The sequence below is a fragment of the Eublepharis macularius genome, chromosome 12 (assembly GCF_028583425.1).
Source record: "Eublepharis macularius isolate TG4126 chromosome 12, MPM_Emac_v1.0, whole genome shotgun sequence".
Lineage (NCBI taxonomy): Eukaryota > Metazoa > Chordata > Lepidosauria > Squamata > Eublepharidae > Eublepharis > Eublepharis macularius.
The window spans coordinates 72,568,644-72,593,498 of NC_072801.1; the positions used below are offsets into that span (position 1 = coordinate 72,568,644).

At 42.6% G+C, this 24,855-nt stretch overlaps 4 protein-coding genes across 4 annotated transcripts; all 4 read right to left on the reverse strand.

Annotated features, from left to right (window-relative positions):
* Positions 1-3,170: 3,170 nt before the first annotated feature.
* On the reverse strand, positions 3,171-4,145 carry LOC129339812 (olfactory receptor 6C4-like). Its single transcript, XM_054994391.1, has one exon. It carries the CDS (start codon positions 4,143-4,145, stop codon positions 3,171-3,173), a length of 975 nt encoding a protein of 324 aa, XP_054850366.1.
* A 10,787-nt stretch (positions 4,146-14,932) lies between these two features.
* On the reverse strand, positions 14,933-15,883 carry LOC129338965 (olfactory receptor 49-like). Its single transcript, XM_054993540.1, has one exon. It carries the CDS (start codon positions 15,881-15,883, stop codon positions 14,933-14,935), a length of 951 nt encoding a protein of 316 aa, XP_054849515.1.
* Positions 15,884-20,152: 4,269 nt separating this feature from the next.
* Positions 20,153-22,541, reverse strand: LOC129339814 (olfactory receptor 49-like). Its single transcript, XM_054994392.1, has 2 exons — positions 22,508-22,541; positions 20,153-20,721 (listed from the first exon to the last, which is right to left on the reverse strand). Exons 1-2 carry the CDS (start codon positions 22,539-22,541, stop codon positions 20,153-20,155), a joined length of 603 nt encoding a protein of 200 aa, XP_054850367.1.
* Positions 22,542-22,873: 332 nt separating this feature from the next.
* Positions 22,874-23,839, reverse strand: LOC129339815 (olfactory receptor 6C4-like). Its single transcript, XM_054994393.1, has one exon. It carries the CDS (start codon positions 23,837-23,839, stop codon positions 22,874-22,876), a length of 966 nt encoding a protein of 321 aa, XP_054850368.1.
* Between the last annotated feature and the right edge of the window lie 1,016 nt (positions 23,840-24,855).

Here is a 24,855-nt window from a genome sequence, read left to right on the forward strand (position 1 = left end):
GCTCAATTACTCTTAACATGAACAAGTTTTTCCTCCTGTATCTTCCCTCCTGTAGTTTAAACCCATTGTTTTGAATCCTATCTTTTGTTACCAACAGAAACAGCTCCTTTCCTTCCCCTAAGTGACAGCCTTTTAAATACTTAAAGAGATCAATCATGTCTCCCCTCTTCTCCAAATGGAACATTCCCAGGTCTCTCAGTCTTTCCTTGTAGGGCTTGGTCTCCAGGCCCCTGATCATCCTGATCGCTCTCCTCTGCACCTGTTCGAATTTGTCCACTTCCTTTTTGAAGTGGGGCCTCCAGAACTGGACAGAATACACCAGGTGGGGGCATGACCAAGGTGGCATATAGTGGGACAATGACATCTTGTGATTTGGATGTTATGTCCTTGTGGATATACGCCAGAATTGCATTCGCCTGTTTTGCTGCTGCATTTCAGTGACTGCTCATATTTGGCTTCCCATCCACCCGTATCCCAAGATCTGCTCCTGATAGGAAATTGGCCACTGAATTATTTACGAAAAGCATTCATAACAAGGTGCGGAATTAGAAGATGGAAGTATTTGCTCAGTTTAAACCAACAAACTTATAAGGGGAATAAACATTAGCTAAATACAGTATTGTGATATGTATACATTTGATTAAATGTTTATATAGCCACTTTCTCACAGCAACTCAAGGCGATGTACATAGGATATGCCACATGGAAAATAAAGCACACAATTATTATTAGTGCTATTATTATTGTTTACCTTTCTGACTGAGTTTCATGTTGGATTACATACTTTAAGTGAATACAACATAAATAGGACATTCATAGAGGAAAAATAGAATTTGATTACCAGTAAGGACACTCAATGAGAAACAAATACAATAGGGTATGGTCACAATAACAAACAATTAAACAATTCTACAGCTGTTCAAGAACCCTCATTCAGGTCCCATTTTGTTGTGGGAGAAAGGAGGGGCTATGTATAGAAAACATATATTTTTAAAAAAAATATGAACACACAAATCAAACAATCAACAAATATATTTTTTTAAATTTAAGTGGAGCCCAACTGGGTTGAGTCAATGACCCAACCTGGTCATTGACCTCAAGGAGGTTAGTATGATGACATTTGTAATCTCATCTCTAGTGCCTCTTCCTTTTCTGAATCCAGCGGACAACTGGCATTTCAGATGGCATGCCAGCTGGGTTGAACTAGGCTTTCTGAATGGCAAATCTGCAACAACATTACACTGACCTAAGGTTCACTGCTCTGACCTGGATAGCACATACCTGCCCAATCTTTCCAGATCTTAGAAGCTTAGTAGGGTCCATCCTAGTTAATGCTTAGATGGGAGATCATCAAAGAAGTCCATGGGATGCCACATAAAGGCAAGCAATGGCAACCCACCTCTGTTTTTCTGTGTTCTTGAAAAACCTAGTTTGGTTGTAAGCGGTCGGCCCGGCCTCTGCCATTTTGATAGCTGTTTTAATATGGCTGCTTGTGATTTTAAAAATCACCAGGCCTCTGGATTTAAAATGGCTGCTGTATTGCCATCAGAGAGCCTCAAAAAGTTGCTGAGTCCCACGTGGGAGAACACAGCATGAATGGAATTCCACACAGGAATACAGAGTGATTATATTTACAGTCCTTCCTGCCCCAAGAGGAGCCCAGTGCAACAAAGGATTCGCAGTGTCATCCCGCTTAACACATTCCTTTTCCTCCGTCCGTGATGAGATCTCCTGTCCTTGATCGAGGAGCTAATCAAATGGCATTCATAAGTATTTCTAGAAAGGTGCATTCCTCTCCTAAATTCATCAACCCACCTCTGGTGGTATGCACTAATAGACTGCCCCTTTTGTGCAGTCCCAGGGCAAGATATACATTTTCATTCACACACCTCGGCAGCAGGAAACTAAAGTAATCAAACCTTTGTAATTCCCAGAGACTGACCTTCACGGTCTTTGTTCTAATGGCTGGGAGGGTGAGGAGGATACGTTTTACCTTATATGAACCAGGAGTTTTCCCTCATTCAAACTGTGCACAGTTACCAGATCCAAAACGCTGTTCCCTTGAGGTTTACCCTAAGCCTCTTGCTTCCTTGGCCAAGAATGCTGGATGTTTGAAGCTCTCCCTCCGAGGACTTCCCTGATCATTGGATAGGTAGATATATTTGCTCCCTCTCTCTATTCCCAATTTCTGGCTAAGATTCCTAGGACTTGGTGTGTATGTCATTATTTTGACATTTTGAGTGTATGTGCATGCATTTTGTTCTTTAATAAAAGTTGTTATTTGATGTTAAGCACCAGCCTCATTTATCCTCTAGGAAGGGACCCCATAGAAATTGGTGACAGCTCCCTGAGGTTACCGGCCTCTTGCACAGCCATTCTCCTTGCTTGCTAATTCCACCACAAATCATTTTATTGCAAGGAGACCAGTTCCGGTAACATAGTGTAGTGGTTAAGAGTGCGGGACTCTAATCTGGAGAACCAAGTTTGATTCCCCACTCCTCTGCTTGAAGCCAGCTGGGCGACCCTGGGTCAGTCACAGCTTTCCAGAGCTCTCTCAGCCCCACCCACCTCACAGGGTGATTGTTGTGGGGAAAATGATAACATAATTTGTAAACTGCTCTGAGTGGGCATTAAGTTGTCCTGAAGGGGGGTATAGAAATTGAAGGTCGTTGTTGTTGTTGTTGTTGTTATGAGGTTGCCATAAGTCAGCTGTGACTTGATGGCAAAAGAAAGAAAATTCATGCAAGTGACTACTTTACAAGCAGTCTGCCATAGCTTTGGGGCCAACCTACCGTGGTTCCTAAATTGACCATCATTCCTATACAGGGACCATCTAAAGCAACGTCGTCGTCATGTGCCATTAAGTTGCAACCCCTCATCGGATTATCAAGGCAAGAGATGAGTCAAGGTGGTTTACCTTTGCTTTCCTCTGCATAAGCAACTCAGGTCTTCCTTGGTGGGTCTCCCATCCAAGTACTAACGATTTCTGATGCTGCTTAGCTTCTGAGCTCTGACCAACTCAGGCCAATCTGGGCTATTCAGGCTACTACAAACATTGCATTCTCTGCTTCCAAAACGGTCTTGTTAGTGAAACAAACAGTCCCAGCTAAGTCACAAGTTCAATCCCCAGATTCAGTCCTGAAGGCTCCAGATCTGGGATCCGGAGCCATTTACATTCTCTCAGTGTTCGCAGTGGCAGGACCGCTTGAGATCCGCCACTTGCTTATCCACCTACCACCAGTGACTCTCAAGGCCTCCTGCATTCTCTTGTTCCTGAAGCTGTATATGAAGGGGTTCAACAAAGGACATACCGCCATGTTGAGAATAGACACCTCTTTATTGAACTCCAGGCGTCTTTGTTGCTCGGGCTGGATATAGACAAAGATGCAACTGCCATAGAGCAAAGTGACAACAAGAAAATGTGAGGAGCAAGTGGAGAAAGTCCGATTCCGCTCCTTAGCAGATGGAAGATGCAGCACCGCAGAGATAATTTTGATGTAAGAAGCTACAACAATAACCAAAGTCCCCAACAATACAATAATTGCTATGACAAGATATAACAAATCAACAAACTGTGTATCAGAGCAAGCCAAATGGATGAGTGGGGCACTGTCACACATAAAATGATCAATGGTGTTGGGGCCACAAAAAGGAAGACGAGTCAAGAAAAGGATGGGTGTTAAGGAACACAGGAAGCTAACCAGCCAGCAGCTGACCACCAGCTGGACACAAAGTTTATGATGCATGATGATGGAGTATCGGAAAGGGTGGCAAATGGCAACGTAGCGATCGACGGCCATCACAGCCAACAGGCAAAACTCCATGATGCCAAGAAAGTATGCGAAGAACACCTGAGTGAAACAAGCTACTGATGAGATTGTCTTCTGTCTGGACAGGAGCTGGAAGAGCATGTTGGGGATAGCGATGGAGATAAAGCCCATTTCCACAATGGAGAAGTTCCTCAGGAAGAAATACATTGGTGTGTGCAGATGGCCATTTAGCACCGTCACAAGAATGATGGTCATGTTTCCTAATAGAGTCAGGAGATAGACAATGAGGAGCAAGAGGAAGAGGAGAATCTTTATCCAAAAGATTTCAGTAAATCCCAGAAGAAGGAAATGTTTTACGGCAGTCTGGTTTTCCATCGCAGTCAATTTCCTATCTTCTGGAGATACTTTGTCGTGCAAGAGCCATGCACGATGCTGCTGAGAAAAGACAAGGGGGAAAACCATTATTTGCAAATAATAATTTACTACATTAGTATATTACTACTTTTTATAAAGGATGTGGTAGAACTGTGAAGAAAGGTGATGTTTAAACGGAACAGTTTTCTAATTAATTGCCTCTGAAAATTTTGGCCATTCCTCCCCTTTCCCCTTCATTCTTTATTGTTTCTTGAATGTATTAGATTGGTCTTTATTTATTATTGCCTTTATTGCATTCATTTTGTAATTATGTAATCCACTTATAGTGTCATTGACAAAGGTGGATGACAAATTAAGTCAATAAAATGTTTTTTTTTTTTTAAAAAAAAGCTTCCCTACATTCTTTATTGATTGTGAGGGAGTAGTCGTGTTAGTCTGTTATAGCAAAATAAAATTATGCCCAGTGGCACCTTAAAAACTAACAACATATATTTAATTTTGAACTTTCGTGAATTACAACTCAGATCCTCAGATATGTATGGAACTGAGCGGTGACTCACAAAAGCTCATATTGAAGTAAATGTTATTTTTTTTAATAACTATTTTTTTTAATTTGAATCAATAACTCGAAAACATACAAAATAAAATACAATCAATCATCCAGATCGTATCTCTACCATCATCCACAACTACAAAAATTGATAATCATTTGGATCCTACACAAAACCTAATCACAACATCCAAATAATATATATTAAAAGCATAATAAGGACAATATGTCATATATCTGTATGAAACTTGCTTACATATGTTCATAATGTTTTTCGCTTCTATTCAAATATCCATTTTCATATCTAATAACAACGGGTTTTTTATTCTTAAATGTCATCTATATAATCAAAACATATTTTCTGTTTTTCTTGAAATTCTGAAATTGACCTATTATGTATATAAGATATTAATTTTGCCATAATCGCATATTCGTATAGCTTATTCTTCCATTGCTTCAGATCTGAGCGGCATTCTGCCTGTTGTCATTCTTAAAGATTCACGGGATTTCCCCCTCTACTTTCTCTAGCTGTCTAGCTTTATCTCATCAGACTCTTTCTAATAATCTTTTACTTCAAGGCTGGTTAAAAGTAGAGTCAAAGTGATCCCAAAAAATGGGAGTGGGTGGGAAGGAGGCAACTTTGTTTTCAATTCTTTCCGACTCCTTATACATGGCAGCGCTGAAAAGTGTTATATTCTCTTCCTTTCCTTTTTTTACTCGCCAGGTTTTTTGTTGCTTTTCTATTCCTCTATTTACAAATGAAGGCTGTTGGGAGGGTTTAGGGGGACAGCTGGTAGCATGTTTGATGCTATGCACATTGTTTGTTATTCCTACTTTGGGGTCTGCTCAAACCCAAAACAGGAATACAAATCTGAGGACTCGTTTAGATTGAGACTGTGGCTGAGTCAAAGACTACATTCTTTGCCTTCAGAAGTTTCCTGGGTCAACCGTCAGCCTCTAAATGCATCATACAGTGGGCGATGTGAAAGACCTCCATCTTAGAAATCTGCTGCCATTCTGGGTAGACTAGGCTGATTTTGATAGCCCAAGGTTTTTCTATAGAAAGCAATTTCACATGAAAGTTGCTTCCGGCTTTGCTACTCTCATTAGAGCTGAAAGGGAGAACTGTTCACAGGTCTTAACAGACCTTCAAGGTCTCAATGAGCTTCAGGTAACTAACTTTCTGCTTTAGGCTGACAGCAAATGGACAAATGAGATCAAACTATGATTTGACAAGCCTGGAATGCATAATACTTAGTTAGCACCTGTATACACTCCTACCAACTGAATTTCTTTATTTAATTTAATTTAATTTAATTTAATTTATTATATTTATATTCCGCCCTCCCTGCTTTCGCAGGCTCAGGGCGGATAACAAATACAAACATGTTTAAAAACATTTAAAAACATTAAATAATACATTTAAAAACATTTAAAAACATTAAATATAACAATTCATGCTGCCCAGTGGTTCATACATGCCTCTGTGTTTGCATAGGGGTGATGGTTTAACCCCCCCTTGAGTCCACAATATGAGTCCTCATATTGTGTACAACACAGTGCTGACAAGCTGTGTGTAATTTGCTCCTTTCCAAAAGAGGAGCAGATTTCTCCTGTTCATATCCTGCTTTTGCTTCTGAATGTTCTTCTCTTCTGCATTGTTATGCTTCTGAATGTTCTTCTCTTCTGTTATTGTTATTTTACCACCCAAGGCCACCTGCAGAATTAGAGGCAGAAGTGGGATTTGAACCAGCAAAGAGCTGCATCACAGCTCAGTTACTTAACCACAATGCAACACCAGCTCTTTATCAGTCTGTGCAGCAACCAGACTCTGCCCCAACAGGTTTCGGCCAAAGGCACCTTTTGCTACCCTCATCCTGGTCACAGAAGTCAACAGATTCTCAGTCAGGGATTTCCAGAGCTGGGGGTGACCACAGAGATGCCTGAACCCTGTACTGAATGCTAGCTAACCTTACTCTCTTCACTGCAGAAGAAGGCAGCACAGGATGATCTAAGGATATGGCATGTCCATTAAGGTGGGAGAAGATCTTCAAAGATGCCTTCTGTGTGAGGGTTTAAAAACACGAATAAACTGAAGAAATGAGGATGACTTGAGTCCACTGGCACCTTAAAGACCAACCAGACTTCCAGGGTATGAATGTTTGAGATTCAAAGCTCCCTTCGTTGGCTCCCTATCTGACAAAGGGAGCTTTGACACTGGAATGTTTATGCCCTGGAAATGTGGTTGTTCTTTAGAGTGCTACTGGACTTGAAACTTGCTCTTCTACTATAGACCAACATGAATATACATCTGAGACTGAAGGAATGAAATGCTCTAGCAATTTCTCATGGGTGGCAGCTGACATGTATTTCAGAATTCAAAGCAAGAGAAAGGAGGACTCCTGAAGAAATTGTTCTATTTTTGAATGTAGACTAGATAACGCAGATCACAGGAAAAAAGTCCAATGAGAAGAATTTGAGGAGCATTCCCTGTCCCTCCCCATTGTCAGTTTCTCATCTCCTCTGCTGTTTATCTTCTCCATTAACACACCACCAGGCGTGTGTTTTACAACAGTTGTAAAGTACGTTGAATGTGTGTAGTAGCATCATACTTTAACAAGTGCAATTCTCCAACTAATTCCTCCTCTTTTCTTTCTCTCTGTCTCTTCTCTTTCTCCAGTTGTATCTTCTCAACTTACTCTCCTCATGCCTGTTCTCTTCTCATAAAATGCCATGGAATCTTACCTGAGAAGGCAGCTCACATCATATTGCATGAGAGCCACCTTGGTGGCCCTTACTGGTCAGGAAGGAGGCATACACATGTTGTCAATAAATAATATATAAAAATATCACATCTCAATAGGTCCTTGGACTCCCATCCAGAGCTATGAAACCACCAAAAAGAAATAAATTGTCAGTGTCTTACTGTACCTGTATTCTGAAGAACAAATTGACTTCCACCAGTTGACACCTGATATGGCCTCATATTTTCTAAGAACATGGAGGTGCAGAGAATGTTACTGTCTCAATGAAGCAATGATCTAGATGTCTCAGCACTACTTCAGTCTACTCTCAAGCAGCTAATTTTATGTTAGTTCCATTGCATGGCAGAAGGGAGATGAGAGATTTGCTGTAATGGGGCTAGGCTAGAAGGAGCTTTCCAATCAGCCAGTGTCCCTGCTGGGCAGGTTGGGACAGAAGAACATCTGAATCATAGAATCATAAAGTTGGAAGGGGCCTTACAGACCATCTCATCTAACCCACTACAAAATGCAGGAACAGCCTAAAACATCCCTGACAATTAGTCGACAAGCTGCTCCATGAAGACTGCCAAGGAAGAGGAACCCACTGTCTCATCTCTAGGCTGTCACTTAGATTACTCTTAATGTGAAGTTTTTTCCTAATGTCCCCCTGGTACCTTCCGTCATGTAGTTTAAACCCAGTGTTTCTAATTCTATTAGACAGGAACAGCTTCCTTCTCTCCTCTAAGTGACAGCCTTTTAAATACGTCAAGAGAGACCGATGATGTCTCCCCTCAACCCCCTCTTTTCCAAATGGAACATTCCCAGGTCCCTCAGTCTTTCCTCGTAGGGCTTTAGTCTCAAGGCCCCTGATCATCCTGGTTGCTCTCCCCTGCAGTTGTTTGAATTTGTCCACATCCTTTTTGAAATGAGGCCTCTGGAACTGCACACAGTACTCCAGGTGGAACCTGACCAAGGTGGTATATAGTGGTACAATAACATCCTGTGATTTGAATGTTATGCCTTTGTTGATACACCCCAAGATTGCATTTATCTTTTTTTTTTTTTTGCTTCTGTATCTACTCTTATTTAGCTTCCCATCCACCCAAGTAGACTTGGGCACAAACCAAAAAAAACACAAAAAACCACGAACCATGAGGTTCCTGGTTCGTGGATTTTAACGAACCAAAAACCATGAACTGGCATGGAACTGGGTCCAGTTACAAACCAGTTCGTGGTTTGTGGGTAATGAGGTTTAAATACCCCTTTCCAGCCGCTTAGCAGTGGCAGGGAAAGGGGCATTTAACAGTTTAAAGGGTCCTTTCCTGCCTTGCAAGTAGCACGTCCCTGTAAACTATCACCTGGCAGGCGGCTGGGGGGATCCCCCCTCGCCACCTATCAGCTGATAGTTCAAAGAACCCTGCCGGTGTCAGGGCCCTTTAAATTGCCCAAACCCCATCCCCCACCCCCCATCCCTAGCCCCACACTTAACTTCTTCTGCAGCGTGGCATCCTCCATCTCCTCCAGTGAGGGGCAGGAAGGCCATTTTTGGCCTCCTCTGCCCCTGTGCAGGCCCACAGAGGGACGGAGGAGGCCAAAAACAGCCTTGATGCCCCCTGCAGGAGGAGGGGGAGGATGCTGTGGGCTGCAGGAATCCTCAAGGTAAATGTGGGTCTGGGGGATGGGGTCTGGGGAGTCGGGGGTTGGGCCTGGGGTTTGTGGGCCATTTAAAGGGCCCTGCTGCTTGCAAGTAGCAGATCCCTTTAAACTATCAGCTGGCAGGCGGCTGATAATGCCAAGATCTACCTCTGATAGGGAAGTGGCCACTGAATTATTCACCAAAGGCATTGATAACAAGATGTGGAATTAGGTGGAAATAGGTTCTCAGTTTCAACCGACAAAATAAAATAAAACATTAGCTAAAAAATATGTCTACATTTATTTAAATGTTTATATAGAAACTTTCTCACAGCAACTCAAGGTGATGTACATAGCATATGCCATATGGAAAATAAAGCACACAATTGTTATTACAACTATTATTGTCATTTGCCTTTCTCACTGAGATCCAAGGTCGATTACATGCTGCATGTGAATTCATTATAAGTAACCAGGGCATTCATAGAGCAAAAATATAATATGATTATCAGTAAGGACATTCAATGAAAAACAAATACATTTGGGTATGGTTACAATAACAAACAATTAAACAGTCCTACTCCCCTTCAAGGACACTCATTCAGGTCCCATTTTGGTGTGGAGAAAGGAGAGGCTATATATAGAAGTGAAGTATTTTTAAAAAATTATGAACACAAAAATCAAATAATCAACACACACACACACACACATGTATGCTCAGGAGCTATAAAGTGCAAACTGTACAGCCATCTGTTTTCTGTTGAGGATGAGTCATCCTCTGTTAAGATTACAGAGTTGTTGGTTGTTGGGGGTTTTCCGGGCTGTATTGCCGTGGTCTTGGCATTGTAGTTCCTGACGTTTCGCCAGCAGCTGTGGCTGGCATCTTCAGAGGTGTAGCACCAAAAGACAGAGATCTCTCAGTGTCACAGTGTGGAAAAGATGTAGGTCATTTGTATCTACTCAGGAGGGGTGGGGTTGAGCTGAGTCATTCTGTAAGAGTTTCCCAGGGTGTGGAATGTTAATGGCGGGAGGCTTCACTGTATCCTGAGGAGGTTCTTTTGCATATGGATTGGTGCTTGATGTGCTAATCTTCTCTGCAGGGCTATTGTCGGGTGTGGAGTGTTTTGTTGGCCTGGTGTTTTTCAGAACTGGAGCCCATGCTCTGTTCATTCTTAAGGTTTCTTCTTTCCTGTTGAAGTTTTGCTTATGCTTGTGAATTTCAATGGCTTCCCTGTGCAGTCTGACAAAGTAGTTGGAAGTGTTGTCCAGTATTTTGGTGTCCTGGAATAAGATACTGTGCCCTGTTTGAGTTCGGCTATGTTCAGCCGCTGCTGATTTTTCAGGCTGTCCAAGTCTGCAGTGTCTTTCATGTTCTTTTATTCTTGTCTGGATGATACGCTTTGTGGTCCCGATGTAAACTTGTCCACAGCTGCAGGGTATACGGTATACTCCTGCAGAGGTGAGGGGGTCTCTGCTGTCTTTTGCTGATCGTAGCATCTGTTGTATTTTTTGGGTGGGTCTGAATACTGCTTGAAGGTTATGCTTTTTCATAAGCTTTCCCATCTGATCAGTAATTCCTTTGATATATGGCAAAAACACTTTTCCTGTAGGTGACTGTTTTTCCTTGGTTGTTTGATTCATCCTGGGTTTGATTGCTCTTCGGATTTCATTTCTGGAGTAGCCATTTGCCTGAAGTGCATGGTTTAGATGATTAATTTCCTCATTGAGAAAGCGCGGCTCACATATCCGTCTTGCACAATCCACTAATGTTTTCATTATGCCTCTTTTCTGTCGGGGGTGGTGATTGGAGTTTTTGTGTAAGTACCAATCAGTGTGAGTTGGTTTCCTGTAGACCTTGTGACCTAACTGAAAGTTTGCTTTGCCGATGACCAAGGTATCCAGGAATGAGAGTTTTCCCTCACTTTCTTTCTCCATTGTGAATTGTATGTTTAGGTGGATGTTGTTGAGATGATTCAAAAACTCCATCAATTCTTCCTCCCCATGGCTCCAAATGATGAATGTATCATCCACAAACCGGAACCATACACTGGAAGTAACAACCAGTTACTTCCAATGGGACAACGAATTCTATGAACAGATGGATGGGGTGGCCATGGGGAGCCCACTCAGCCCAGTTATAGCAAACTTCTACATGGAACATTTTGAAAAAACAGCTCTAGAATTAGCACCCCACAAACCCAGTGTATGGTTCCGGTTTGTGGACAACACTTCCAACTACTTTGTCAGACTGCACAGGGAAGCCATTGAAATTCACAAGCATAAGCAAAACTTCAACAGGAAAGAAGAAACCTTAAGAATGAGCAGAGCACGGGCTCCAGTTCTGAAAAACACCAGGCCAACAAAACACTCCACACCCGACAATAGCCCTGCAGAGAAGATTAGCACATCAAGCACCAATCCATATGCAAAAGAACCTCCTCAGGATACAGTGAAGCCTCCCGCCATTAACATTCCACACCCTGGGAAACTCTTACAGAATGACTCAGCTCAACCCCACCCCTCCTGAGTAGATACAAATGACCTACATCTTTTCCACACTGTGACACTGAGAGATCTCTGTCTTTTGGTGCTACACCTCTGAAGATGCCAGCCACAGCTGCTGGCGAAATGTCAGGAACTACAATGCCAAGACCACGGCAATACAGCCCGGAAAACCCCCAACAACCATCGTTCTCCGGCCGTGAAAGCCTTCGACAATACATTACAGAGTTGGTTTGGCTCCATCTCAAGAAGGATTTGAAATCATCTGTTCAAGATTTGACCATGTCCTGGGTTGCAATTATACCTACCTACTCCAAAAACTCGATTTTTCTACCTTCAGGTTTTTTTTCAAGATGTATCTCTGGAGATGCGCTTATTGCCCTCACTTCATAGCTTTTCCAGTTTTTTTTTTTCTGTGCTGCATTCCATAACCCTGGATCCCAGATAAACTAGGAACATTTCTACAATTAATTCTGGGGATATATTGTGTTTCATTTGCTACAGATCTGATTTGTGACTTATCCCACTCATGTTATTTGGGTGGACTGGATGCTTCAGAAAAAATTAGGTTGATTATAATGAACTACATACTGAATAGGAAAGACTACAGAGAACATTCTAAACTATTTACCTATGCTAAGATGTAGAAAAGAGCAAGAGTCCAGTAGCAGCTGTAAGACTAAAGAAATTTGTGGTAGGGCATGAGCTTTCATGAGTCACAGTTCACTTCTTCAGATACCAAGACAGCAGTTATCAGAAGATACCAGATACCAGGTACCAGAGATATGATATAAAAAAAACAGATACCAGGTATATGAAGGAGTGAGCTATAACTTACAAAAGCTCATACCCTACTACAATTTTGTTAGTCTTATAGCTGCTACTGGACCCTTGCTTTTTTCTACCGCTATAAACAGATTAATGTGGCTATCCATCTTGATCTATGCTAAGATGGATAGCGACAGAGTGGAGCATATCTTGCTCTGATGGGAGTACGACAAAGAAGAGAGGAAAGAAGATGGTCAAGTGTGAGGTTGTCATCTCCCAATCAAATGTTTAAAATTACTGACTTGAAAACAGTTCATGTTTTCATGTATACATCTGCAGCAAATAAACTTATGGACCCCCCCCCCCCTTTCCAATTCTTTATTTTGACATAGGATTTGACTTTGGCTATGATTTCCAGATGCCCTGTGCTGGTAAATGACCAACAGGAGCTTCCTTGCTGTGACGGACTCAGCTTCAGATGCTGAGATTTCCATTCAGTGAGCTATGATCGACATGTTTCCTCCTCCCCCCCCCCCCAAATGTGGCTAGCCTGAAATGGCAGTTGGGGATGGAATGTTGGGGAAGCTGTCAGTTGGAGTTGGAGAGAATCATAGAATCATAGAATCATAGAGTTGGAAGGGTCCATACAGACCATCTAGTCCAACCCCCCTGCCCAGTGCAGGATCAGCCTAAAGCATCTCTGACAAGTATTCATCCAGCCTCTTCTTGAAAACTGCCAGTGAAGGGGAGCTCACCACCTCCCTAGGCAGCTGATTCCACTCAAAACAAGAGAGTGAAAGGGGGCTGGAGCCTGGCTTTAGACCAGAGAAGGTCAGCCAGAGAATCCTTTGTGAGATAAAATAATGTTTGTGATGCACTTTTAGTCCTAGGACTATAGTGGGGAAAATCAGCACTAACTCCTGCTTAGACTCAAGAGATCTGGGGATTATAGAGGGCCAAGGAAGTGGGTAGAAAGTAATCTCCCCTTCAGTGCCAGGAACAGGGTTATAGCTCATAATTATAATGCCTGCCCAGTATCTAGGAAGGGTTTGTCTCAGTGGAGCACCCTTAAGTCTGGAGAGGAGGGAAAGTTGTGCTGTGTTTGTGTTTGAGTATATAAAGTGTAACATCTCTGAAGCAGTGTCAACCTCTGAAAGAAGCCAGCAACTTCGTGTTAAACCAAGTGTTTTATGCCTCACACCAGTGAAGTTCCTGTACAAAAACCTTTCTGTTTCTTCAGTTCAACCACCTGCCAACCTGCCTTCTGACTCTACCTACTGTAAATAAAGCTTCAGCTACATTTTGAACCTCCCCAAGCGTTGTGTGCCAGTTTCTGCCAAAGGGAAGCTCAAACTCCTGATCTGTCCCCTACTAAGGGCCAAGCTACACATGATGAATGACACTTGAACGGCAAGTGGATTGAGTGGAGGGCAAGTGAACAGGTAGAAATACACTTGCCATTCAAGTGTCATTCGTCATGTGTAGCTTGGCCCTAAGACTAAGAGCAGAACCACAAGTGACAAAAGGCACAGATTGGACACTTGTCTGCTTCCCTCAAGTTTTGATGGGAAATGTAGGCACCCTAGTCTTGCAGCTTGACTCTGACTGCTGTCCAATGGACTTTTCAACTGTCACTTGTCCAGCATTCCACCAAGCTGCCTACATTTCCCATCAAAACTCGAGGGAAGCAGACAAGTGTCCAATCTGTGCCTTTTGTCACTTGTGGTTCTGCTCTTAGCTGGGTAACCATTTTTAATAATCCTTAAGGGTGGGACAAGAAGGAAAGTTGAAGCTTAACATCAACCACGCTACCAGAGGCTTCCCAGCCCAGTAAACAGCTTCATAGGCTTAAAGAGGAGAAGTTTTACCTCAGGGAGGGGAAGGTCAGCCTAAGCCTGAGTTGGATGTGGGTTTGTGGCACTTGCCTATACCCCAGACAATCACAAAAGAGTGTTCATGGTAACATGGTTGTATTCCCATGTCCAAATACCGAGATTTCACATTGATTGTGGTGAAATGTTTACAACTATCTGCTGAGAAAAGGCAGGCAGGTAGGCAGGCAGAAGAAAGGAAGTTGTACTCTGTATTATTTGAAGAACATGCTTACTTTGCCCTGCCAATTCTCCTCTCTGAATTCACCCCTTCATCCTAGAGGCAAATAGCTACAAAACTACATTATTCACCTAGTCATAACCAATACCTTAATGTATACTGTCTAATAATACTGTATAATGTATTGTCACCCTGTCTCAGCAATCATCAAAATGTTGTTCATCCATGGCCATAGCGAAGGCCACAGAATCCCCACATTTTATACCATTCAATGGCACATGCTTGTACTACTATTCAACTTGTGTAAGGCTTTCAATTTTTCTTTAGGCTAAAGGCTGTATTTATTTATTTTATAATTTTGTAAGTTGCATTGAGTATTTCACAACAGCTTTATAGATATCAGCAGAACAATAATAACATGCTTATTTTTGTTGCAACAAACTAACATGGCAATCCCTCTGAAATTTCTTTTTTTCTTAAATAAATTGGAACCTAGTGGTACCTTAATGTACATATGTGCCATCAACTCACAACAGTCATCTTTTGGTAATTCTAGAAAACATTCTTCTCTGCCCAACCACATCCTTCAAGGCTTCTTTGACCTGCTTGTTCCTTAGGCTGTAGATGAATGGGTTGAGCAAAGGAGACACAATGTTATTCAGAACACCCACGGTCTTACTGAAATCCAAACCTCCACTCTGTGCTGGCTTGACATACATGAAAATGCAGCTCCCGTAGGTGATGAAGACTACGGTGATGTGGGAAGCACAAGTGGAGAAGGCTTTTTGCCTCCCCAATGTAGAAGGGATGTGCATGATGGCTGAAATTATTTTAACATAGGAAACAATGGTAACAGTTAAAGTTCCCAGTACACTAACTGTGGCCAGGAAAAAATCCAGCAGTTCTAGGAATGTGGTGTCTGTGCAGGCCAGTTTGACTAGCGGTATGTTATCACAGAAGAAGTGATTGATGATATTTGGACCACAGAAGGGCAAACGAAACAACAACACAAGAGGGACTATAAGGTACAGGAAACTGATAATCCAGGAACCCAGCACTAACTGGGTGCAGAATCGGCCATTCATGATGGTCATGTAGCGAAGGGGATTACAGATGGCAACATACCGATCAAAGGACATGGTGGCCAGAAGGAAGAATTCTGTGGTGCCCACAATGAAATAGAAAAATGTTTGTGCAAAACATCCTGCAAGAGAAATTGTGTTGCTGCCAGAAGCCAAGTTGAACAAAACCTTTGGGATAGAGGAAGAGGTGAAGCCAATTTCCAAAAGAGAGAAGTTTCTGAGGAAAAAGTACATGGGCGTCTGGAGGCGATGGTCAACCAAGGTGATGGAAATTATCACGATGTTCCCCAACAGAGTCAAGAGGTAGGTGATGAGAAGAATCAGGAAGAGGAGGATCTGCAGCCATCGGATGTCAGTGAAGCCCACAAGAATAAACTCAGATACAAACGCAGTCTTGTTCTCCATGGAAGCTCTTCATTTGTAAATCAACTGCTGGGAAAAATCTTTTGAAGGATCGTCCCAGCCATTATTATCTAACCCTGCAGAATCTTTCCTGGGATACTATATGAAACTCAGAGATGCCAGCCACCAAGAAGAAACCTTTTGAAAATGGCTCAGAAGACCATTGCATTTATTTTGAGTATTGCTGAATTCAGCAATTGTTAGATTCCATACAGAGTTACACAGAAAGAAAGGAAGAGGAAGAGGGAAAGGGAAAGAGAAGGAAAGGGAAATGTTGAAGCTGTTCATTAAATGTCTTTACTCTTTTTTTTAAACAACTGCTATAATATTTATCATTGTATTCACATTTTGCCTCTTGAGGTAATTCCCACTGAGATTAATTGGTTAAAAAGTATGACAAATTCACTAGAGAGGTGTATGGGGAAGGGAAGAAGCTACTGCAATCAGTTCTTCAAAAAAATGACATATTTTATTAAACTTCCACACTTGTTTCCCATCCCTCCACCAGCAAAAAATTCCTTTATTTTATTTTATTTAAAACATTTCCCAAATAATGTCCCCGAGACAGCGTACACCAAAATCCTAAAACATTTCAACTTAGCACATTTTTTTAAAAAAGTTAAAACAACATTTCAAGTATGTTAAATACTTAAATAATACATTGAAAACATATAAACACATCAACACACATAATACAGAAAGGGAGGAGGGCCAATAGCAGTTATTAGGAGTATACCGAACAAAATAAAATAAGCCTTCACCCGATGGTGAAAGACAATGACACAGGGAGATAGATGAGGGAGTGAATTCGAAAGTTTTGTGCCATGACTGAGAAAGCCTTTTTGCAGGTTGCTGCCAATCTATCCTCAGATAGTGGGGGCACTTAAAGCTGGACTTTTGAAGGTGACTGGAGTGGATGGGGAGGGAGGTGGTTCTTCAGGTATGCTGGTCCCATATTTTTAAGGGCTTTAAAAATCAATACCAGCCACTTGAACTGAACCCAGAAGCCAGTGTAGATGGAGCAAGACTAGAAGGATATGTTCCTTATGGCCTGTTCTAGTCAACATTCTAGCTGCAGCATTCTGTACCAACTGGAGCTTCTGTATAGTCTTCAAGGGGGGCCCCAAGTAAATTGCATTGCAGTCATTTAATCTAGAAGTTTTCAGGGTGTACCATAGTGGCAAGGGCTTCCCCAGCCAACAAAGAGCACAGTTGTTCATCTATCAAAACTGGTGAAAAACACCCCCTGCCTACAAATCTGCTTTTTACACATGTACATAAACACCATATATGGTATTTTTAGTGACTGTATATGGCCCATTCGAGTGCTCTAACTGCTACACCGCGTTGTGGGACGTAAGATAGCTTTGAACTAGCCATGAGGAAACCAAACCCATGTGGGAGGACATGTAGAGTCTTTTGAAACTTATTCTGTTCAAGTTTGGGGTTTCTTGTAGATTTGCCTAGGGATACTCAAAAACCTACTGATTTGGGTCACATCCAGTTCTCCTGTTGTTGTGAAGATACTATGGAGGCTAACAATGTATATCACTTTGAACACCTGTCTCTTGGCCAGTGTCCCCAGTCCCCTATCCCCAGAATCCAGTATAATTCCTCTTTTCTGAGCTCTCTCTTTGTGGCCCTTCGTAGCCTCCATTCCATGTCTCCTCTGTACTTATCTTCAAGATGCTTCTTTCATTACCTCCCTTTTCATCAATATTCTTCTCTATTGGACCTTTTCACAGGCAGTTTGTGCTGGGTTTCTTGCTTCCTTGGGACAATGTCCTTTTACTCCTTTATCCCAATTACATGACTCCTCAAGTTCCCCAAAAAATGGGGAACTGTAAGGAGTAGAGTATTCTGTTCCCTAAGGCAGCGAGGACAGGACTGCGGGGAGGAAAACGAGTAGTGAAGTTCAAAACAAAGTTGTACCCTTCTAAGTCCTTTGATTTCATTGGACTTAAAAGGATGTTACATCCCCTAGAAGACTGAAGAAAAGATTCTCAAATGATCTACTGTAGGTGTTTTATTTATATATTTATTAAAAGATTGGTTACCAATTGCATTGCTAAGTAAATTTTGAATATGCCAGCTGATACTTTAAACGGCCCTTTCCTGCCACGTGCAAGGAACAGGGCCCTTTAAACATCCCACAAACTGACCTTCCAAGTGTCCAATGCCCAGCATTACCAGAAAAACTCCAATCCAACAGCAAAGCACCAGCAATGAGCAGATTTGCCCATTCATTATGGATGAATAGTGAAGAGGTTTGCAGATGGCCAGATATCTGTCAAAGGCCATTACAGCCAACAGAAAGAATACTGTGGTACCTAGGCCAAAATACAGAAACAACTGCATGAAACATCCATGTAATGAGATTGTCCTCTTCCCCAAAGCCATGTTGGCCAATGCTTTGGGGATGATGGTGGTGGTGTACCCAATGTCTAGAAAGGCAACATGACGGAGGAAGAAATACATTGGGGTGCAGAGATGGTGATCCACCAGCGTGATTGTAATAATCGCCACATTTCCCATGATGGTCAACAGGTATATGCTTAACAGCAAATCAATATTTCAAGGCCACGGTGGTCAGACAGACCGAGAAGAATGAATTCCCTCACAGTGCTCTGGTTTGACATATTTGGCAGCTTCCTAAAAACAATAGAGGAAAGTCAACATATTCCACTGAATCTGGACAGGCAGTTTTAATTGTGTAGTTATTAGTCTTTGCTTCTTGAAATTCAACATGTCACTGGTAATTAAGAACATACAAGGACAAAACATGAAGGGGACAAGTTAGACCTCATTCCACCCACTCATTCCATACTCTGATAAATCGGCTGTGATGGGGAAGTTGTACGTTTCCTTCCCTTTCAATGGGGCTTAGATGAGCATTGCTATTCTTATTTAAAATCACACCCAGATGCACAGCTAGGCAAAAGTGAACCTTTTCTAGCATGGATTTCCATTGTTCCATTGGGGCAACAATTACATATTGAGACAAAATACACATAACTGAGTCCCATACATAGGGGCATGATAAATGCTAATTTATTAATACATAATCATTCTCTTGATTTTTTAACATTTTAACACAGAAGACTGCCAGGGAGTGCCCTTTTGCAGGTACTTTTCATGCTTCTTCAACATACGGTCTCATTTTTGCCCTGTCTAGACTGTTCTCTTGTGACCTTTTTGGAAGCAAATGTGGAATGTATGTAATATATGGCATATTATTGAAAGTTACAGCAATAGCTGTAATAATCAACACTAGAGATGGGCACGAACAGCAATACAAACTTTAAAAAGTCACAAACAGCCCAATCAGCTGTTTGCGAACAAGCTGTTTGTGAGGCCCCATTCTCAATGAACAGGTGGTCATTGCAAGCCTTGTTAATTGATGTTCGTCAAGCCAGACAATCTGGCACCTGCAATCATTTCCCTTGGCAACCGGAGGCAGGGACTGCCTGAACTCGGTCTGAACTCCTGCTGTTGCCCTGGAAACCCCAATCTAAGCCCAATTTAGCTTGATAGGCAGGCCTTCCTTTTAAGTGTAGAGCTGCAAATTTGTTACAAGGAATCAAAGAGCAGGGGGATGGGGGCTCCCAGCTCTGGTTTTGCAGACAATGAGGGAAAGACAGTTTCTGTTGGCATTTTGAGAGAGAGAGAGGGAGAGAGAGAGAGAGAGAGAGAGAGAGAGAGAGCATTGGAGCTTGAATTTTCTTTGTGTGTGGTGGGATAGGGATCTACCCCTTTAAGTTCCAGGGCTGCTGCCAGGCTCTGGGCCAAGCTATTATTTATTATTGGTATATTTCCTGCTGGCTGCTCAGGTAGGGTTTCTGAGAGTGGTGTGGTAGGGATCTTGATGGCTGGAAGAGAGCCTGCTGGCCCCTTAAAAAAAGAACAACAAACATGTTTGTGAACAGGGCCATTTCCAGACGGCTTACCTGCACCTGGGACGTCATGCCACGTTTCGGATCATGCCGGGAAAACGCAAAATATCACGTTTTCTCACGCGAGTTTTGCGTGACGTCGCGCAAAACTCATGCGAGAAAACGCGATATTTTGCATTTTCCCCGGCACGATCCGAAACGTGGCGCGACGTCCTGGGTGCAGGTAAGCCGTCTGGAAATGGCCCAGGTCATGTTCGTCAATGTTCATTGTTCGTGGATGGCAATTAACAACAAACACAATGTTCGTTTTTTTCTGTTCGTGCCAACATCAATGCTAGACATGGGCACAAACCGAAAAAAACCTGAACCGCGAGTGGTATTAGAATGGTATTATAAGAGGAGCTACAACAGTGTTAAGTACAGCCACTGACTTACTGAAGTCTAACCTGCTGATGCCTTTTGGCTTCATATATATGAAAATGCAACTACCATAAGTGATGGAGACCACAGTGATGTGGGAAGAGCAAGTAGAGAAGGCCTTCTGCCTCCCTGCAGTTGATGGGATGTGCATGATGCTACAAATAATATGGATGTAGGACACAAGATTTACTGCTAAAGTCCCAATGTGGGACAACATAGCAATCAGGAAATCCATAAGTTCCAGTAGACTCGTGTCAACACAAGCAAGCTTGATTAAAGGGCCGCTGTCACAGAAAAAATGGTTGATGACATTTGGGCCACAAAATGACATCTGAAATAATGCAGCTGCTGGACCCAGAATGAGCAGAAACCCTACAACCCAACTGCAACGCACCAGCAATGAGCAGATTCGAGTATTCATTATGGTTGAGTAGCGGAGAGGGTTGCAGACAGCCACATACCTGTCAACAGACATTACAGCCAACAATGCACCAGCCAGTTCATGACCCTCCCAATTGTTCAAGGTATCTAAAGAGAGACAGTTTGGTGTAGTGGTTAAGAGCGGTAGGACTCTAATCTGGAGAATTGGGTTTGATTCCCCATTCCTCCACTTGAAGCCAGCTGGGTGACCTCGGATCAGTCACAGCTCTCTCAGAGCTCTCCCAGCCCCACCCACTTCACAGGGTGATTGTTGTGATTATAATAATAACACACTTTGTAAATTGCTCTGAGTGGACATTAAGTTGTCCTGAAGGGTTGCAGATAGATCAAATATTATTATTAAATATCTGTTGACTCCTGTATATGAACTGTTATGAATAGATTATTAGCTGTGACACCCTTGCAATGGTTTTTGCTCATAAAATAACACAAATGTGCTGTGATCTACATGCCGGTTGTAATATAGGCCAGGCAGAAGAAATGCTTAATAGATCATCGGGTCTGCTTTTGGACCATTTCGACTGAGTAACCATGATGAATATTGGCAGAATCCTGGGATCTGTGAAAGTCATCACTTGTATACTTGACCCTTGCCCATCTTTGTTGCTAAAATCATGCAAGGATCACATTAATTAGCCCTTGATGTCTATCATAAATCAGTCACCAACTCAGAGCATTTTCCCTCAAGCTCTCAAGGAGACATTTATCCATCCATTTACAAAGAACCCACAACTTACTGTTATGCCATGAATTATGCTGATTATTATGTATTAAATCAATGCATCTCAATTCTGTATCTAAGTGCCAGTCTTAGCAAAACACTTACCATGCAAAGTCTGCATGGAATGCAGGATATTCAATGTTTTTCCTGGTTTCCTAGATATTGCCTTATGAAGGATAAGCTCCTAGAACCAATGATGGCTTTGAGGAAGTTGTCATTATTTTCTCTTTTCCATGCAAAACAGTCTGAAAGACTCCAAGCAGTCTGGAAGACTCCAAATAGAATCCTCAAGTCTATTTCTGAGCCTCTAAAAGCTCTTCAACAATTTTGAGGTGCACATGCTATTTAACTCCAAAATGTTGTATCATTAAATTATCTTCCTTCAAATTCTCCAGATGTGTTACTCCACCTTTTTGGACTGGATGAACATGGAGGCAACCTATGAGAGGTTGCACACTCATCTCCTGAAGTATATATCTTTTGCTAAGCTCTCTGCTTATTATATCATCCAGGGGATATTCAATACATTTTCCCAAGGAGCACAGAAATAATTATACATCTGCTAGAGTAGCTCCATGCTATAACAGTTAAGTTTCCAAGGCACCATAAGATTTCCTTGTGTGTTTATTGTGGCCGTTGTTCTAGTATCCAAACGATAACCCAAACTATTTGACCAGTCTTTGATTCTCCTCTGTGAATTTTGATGAGATATTTTCTGATTCTTTGATTTTTTTTTCAAGAGTTGGTGGTCCATCTGGGAATCCAGCCCAATCTAAAGGTCTCCTTTACTGCAGTGAATCTCACACCTCCCCATCACAGAACATGAAGAGTCATCCCAGGAGTGGGAGTATTCGCTCTGTGCAAGTGATGTGCAAATTCAGACAGTATTAACTTAATTGAAACACAAGCTGAATTTCAGCTCCTTTCTAATTGGTCTCTCAGAGGACTGAATTTAAGAGATGTCTACAATTTATAAAAGCCTATATTTTATAACCACTGGATTAAGATGCAGGCCATATTCCCTCTCCTGCAAATATACACCCCAGCTTCTTGTGTATGTGATGGCAGACAGCAGTACAAGAAGACTTGATAGAGAATGTATCAAATATTATTTTCTTACACTGTTACAGATCTGAATGTTCATAAACTTACCAATCACAAGAGAAAAATGTTGAATCATCATCATGTGCCATTAAGTTCCAACCTCTCATTGGGTTATCACGGTAAAAAATGAGTAAAGGTGGTTTGCCATTGCTTCCCACTGCATAGTACCCAAGATCTTCGATGGTGTTCTCCCATCTAAGAACTAACCATTTCTGATGATTTTGAGGTCTAACAAGCTCAGGGTAAACTGGGCTATTCAGGCTGCTATAAACATTGCATATCCTTAGTCAGTTCTGTGCCTCCAAAAGTGTCTTGTTAATGACACAAACAGAGTCCCAGCTAAGTCACAAGTTACTCACACAAGACTCATTCCTGAAGGCTCCAGGTCTGGGATCCGCAGCCATTTACATTCTCTCAATGTTCATAGTGGAAGGACCAACTTGAGATCCGCCATTTGCTTAACCATCTACCACCAGTGACTCTCAAGGCCTCCTGCATTCCCTTGTTCCTGAAGCTGTATATGAAGGGGTTCAACAAAGGACTCACCAGCATGTTGAGAATGGACACCTCTTTGTTCAACTCCAGGCGTCTTTGTTGCTCAGGCTGGATATAGACAAAGATGCAACTGCCATAGAGCAAAGTGACAACAAGAAAATGTGAGGAGCAAGTGGAGAAAGTCCGATTCCGCTCCTTAGCAGATGGAAGATGCAGCACCGCAGAGATAATTTTGATGTAAGAAGCTACAACAATAACCAAAGTCCCCAACAATACAATAATTGCTATGACAAGATATAACAAATCAACGAACTGTGTATCAGAGCAAGCCAAATGGATGAGTGGGGCACTGTCACACATAAAATGATCAATGGTGTTGGGGCCACAAAAAGGAAGACGAGTCAAGAAAAGGATGGGTGTTAAGGAACACAGGAAGCTAACCAGCCAGCAGCTGACCACCAGCTGGACACAAAGTTTATGATGCATGATGATGGAGTATCGGAAAGGGTGGCAAATGGCAACGTAGCGATCGACGGCCATCACAGCCAACAGGCAAAACTCCATGATGCCAAGAAAGTATGCGAAGAACACCTGAGTGAAACAAGCTACTGATGAGATTGTCTTCTGTCTGGACAGGAGCTGGAAGAGCATGTTGGGGATAGCGATGGAGATAAAGCCCATTTCCACAATGGAGAAGTTCCTCAGGAAGAAATACATTGGTGTGTGCAGATGGCCATTTAGCACCATCACAAGAATGATGGTCATGTTTCCTAATAGAGTCAGGAGATAGACAATGAGGAGCAAGAGGAAGAGGAGAATCTTTATCCAAAAGATTTCAGTAAATCCCAGAAGAAGGAAATGGTTTATGGCGGTTTGGTTTTCCATAGCAGTCAATTTCCTATCTTCTGGAGATACTTTGTCGTGCAAGAGCCATGCACGATGCTGCTGAGAAAAGACAAGGGGGAAAGCCGTTATTTGCAAATAATAATTTACTACATTTTGAGTAGAGAGTGAAATTAATTGCCCCCCTCCCCCGTCAAAATAAAAAGGCAGACACAAGGCTTAGGTAATAAAGGGCCACTTTTATTTAGGCAACAACATGAACTGCAACAACCAAAAACCCTGGCAAGGGCCTAACCAGCAGTACAGGTCAAGCCCTGGGGTCACTCCCCTGGACCCCACCTTGACCTGTCTGGGCGACACTCGCTGCCCCGGATGTGAGCCATCCATACACATGGCTGGGATCTGGCTGGCCTGGCGGATGGTTTCCCCCTTAAAGCTCCAAGCATCCCTGCTGTGGAACATGAGGGAAGGACTTGTCCAGGAGATCCCACCAGGCAGCCTGCCCTCTCAACTGACTGCTGTAAAGCATGCCAGCCAATCCTGACAGGCCTCTAATATCTCCAGCAATGGGGATGTGCCAAGGGTACTCACCATTAGAGATGGGCACGATCCGCATTACGATCGAAAAAAATCCACGATAATGGTGATTGCACAATTGTGAACCGGCAGATTGTGATTGTCCACGGCCAACGATCCAGCGATTGGGAGAGGCCTGGTTCGTTGCGTTAGGGCTCAGATCGGGAATCCAGACATTCAGGCACCAGCAATCTATTCCCCTGGCAACGGAGCCAGGGGAAAGCCTGAGCTCTGTTTGCCCTCCTTCTGTTGCCCTGGAAACCCAAATGGAAGCCCAGCCCAGCCCAGCTTTCCTTGATCAGCAGGGCTTCCTTCCAACCACGGAGCAGCAAAGCAGTCACCAGTTGGGAGAAGACATCCAGGGGAGGGAGGGGGAAGGGGGTGTTCTGTTGCCGTGGGCACTCCAATCTCATCCCTGCAAACCCTGATAGGCAGCTCTGATGGCCAAACACAGACCTCCTGCCCCCAGAGGGGGCATCTCC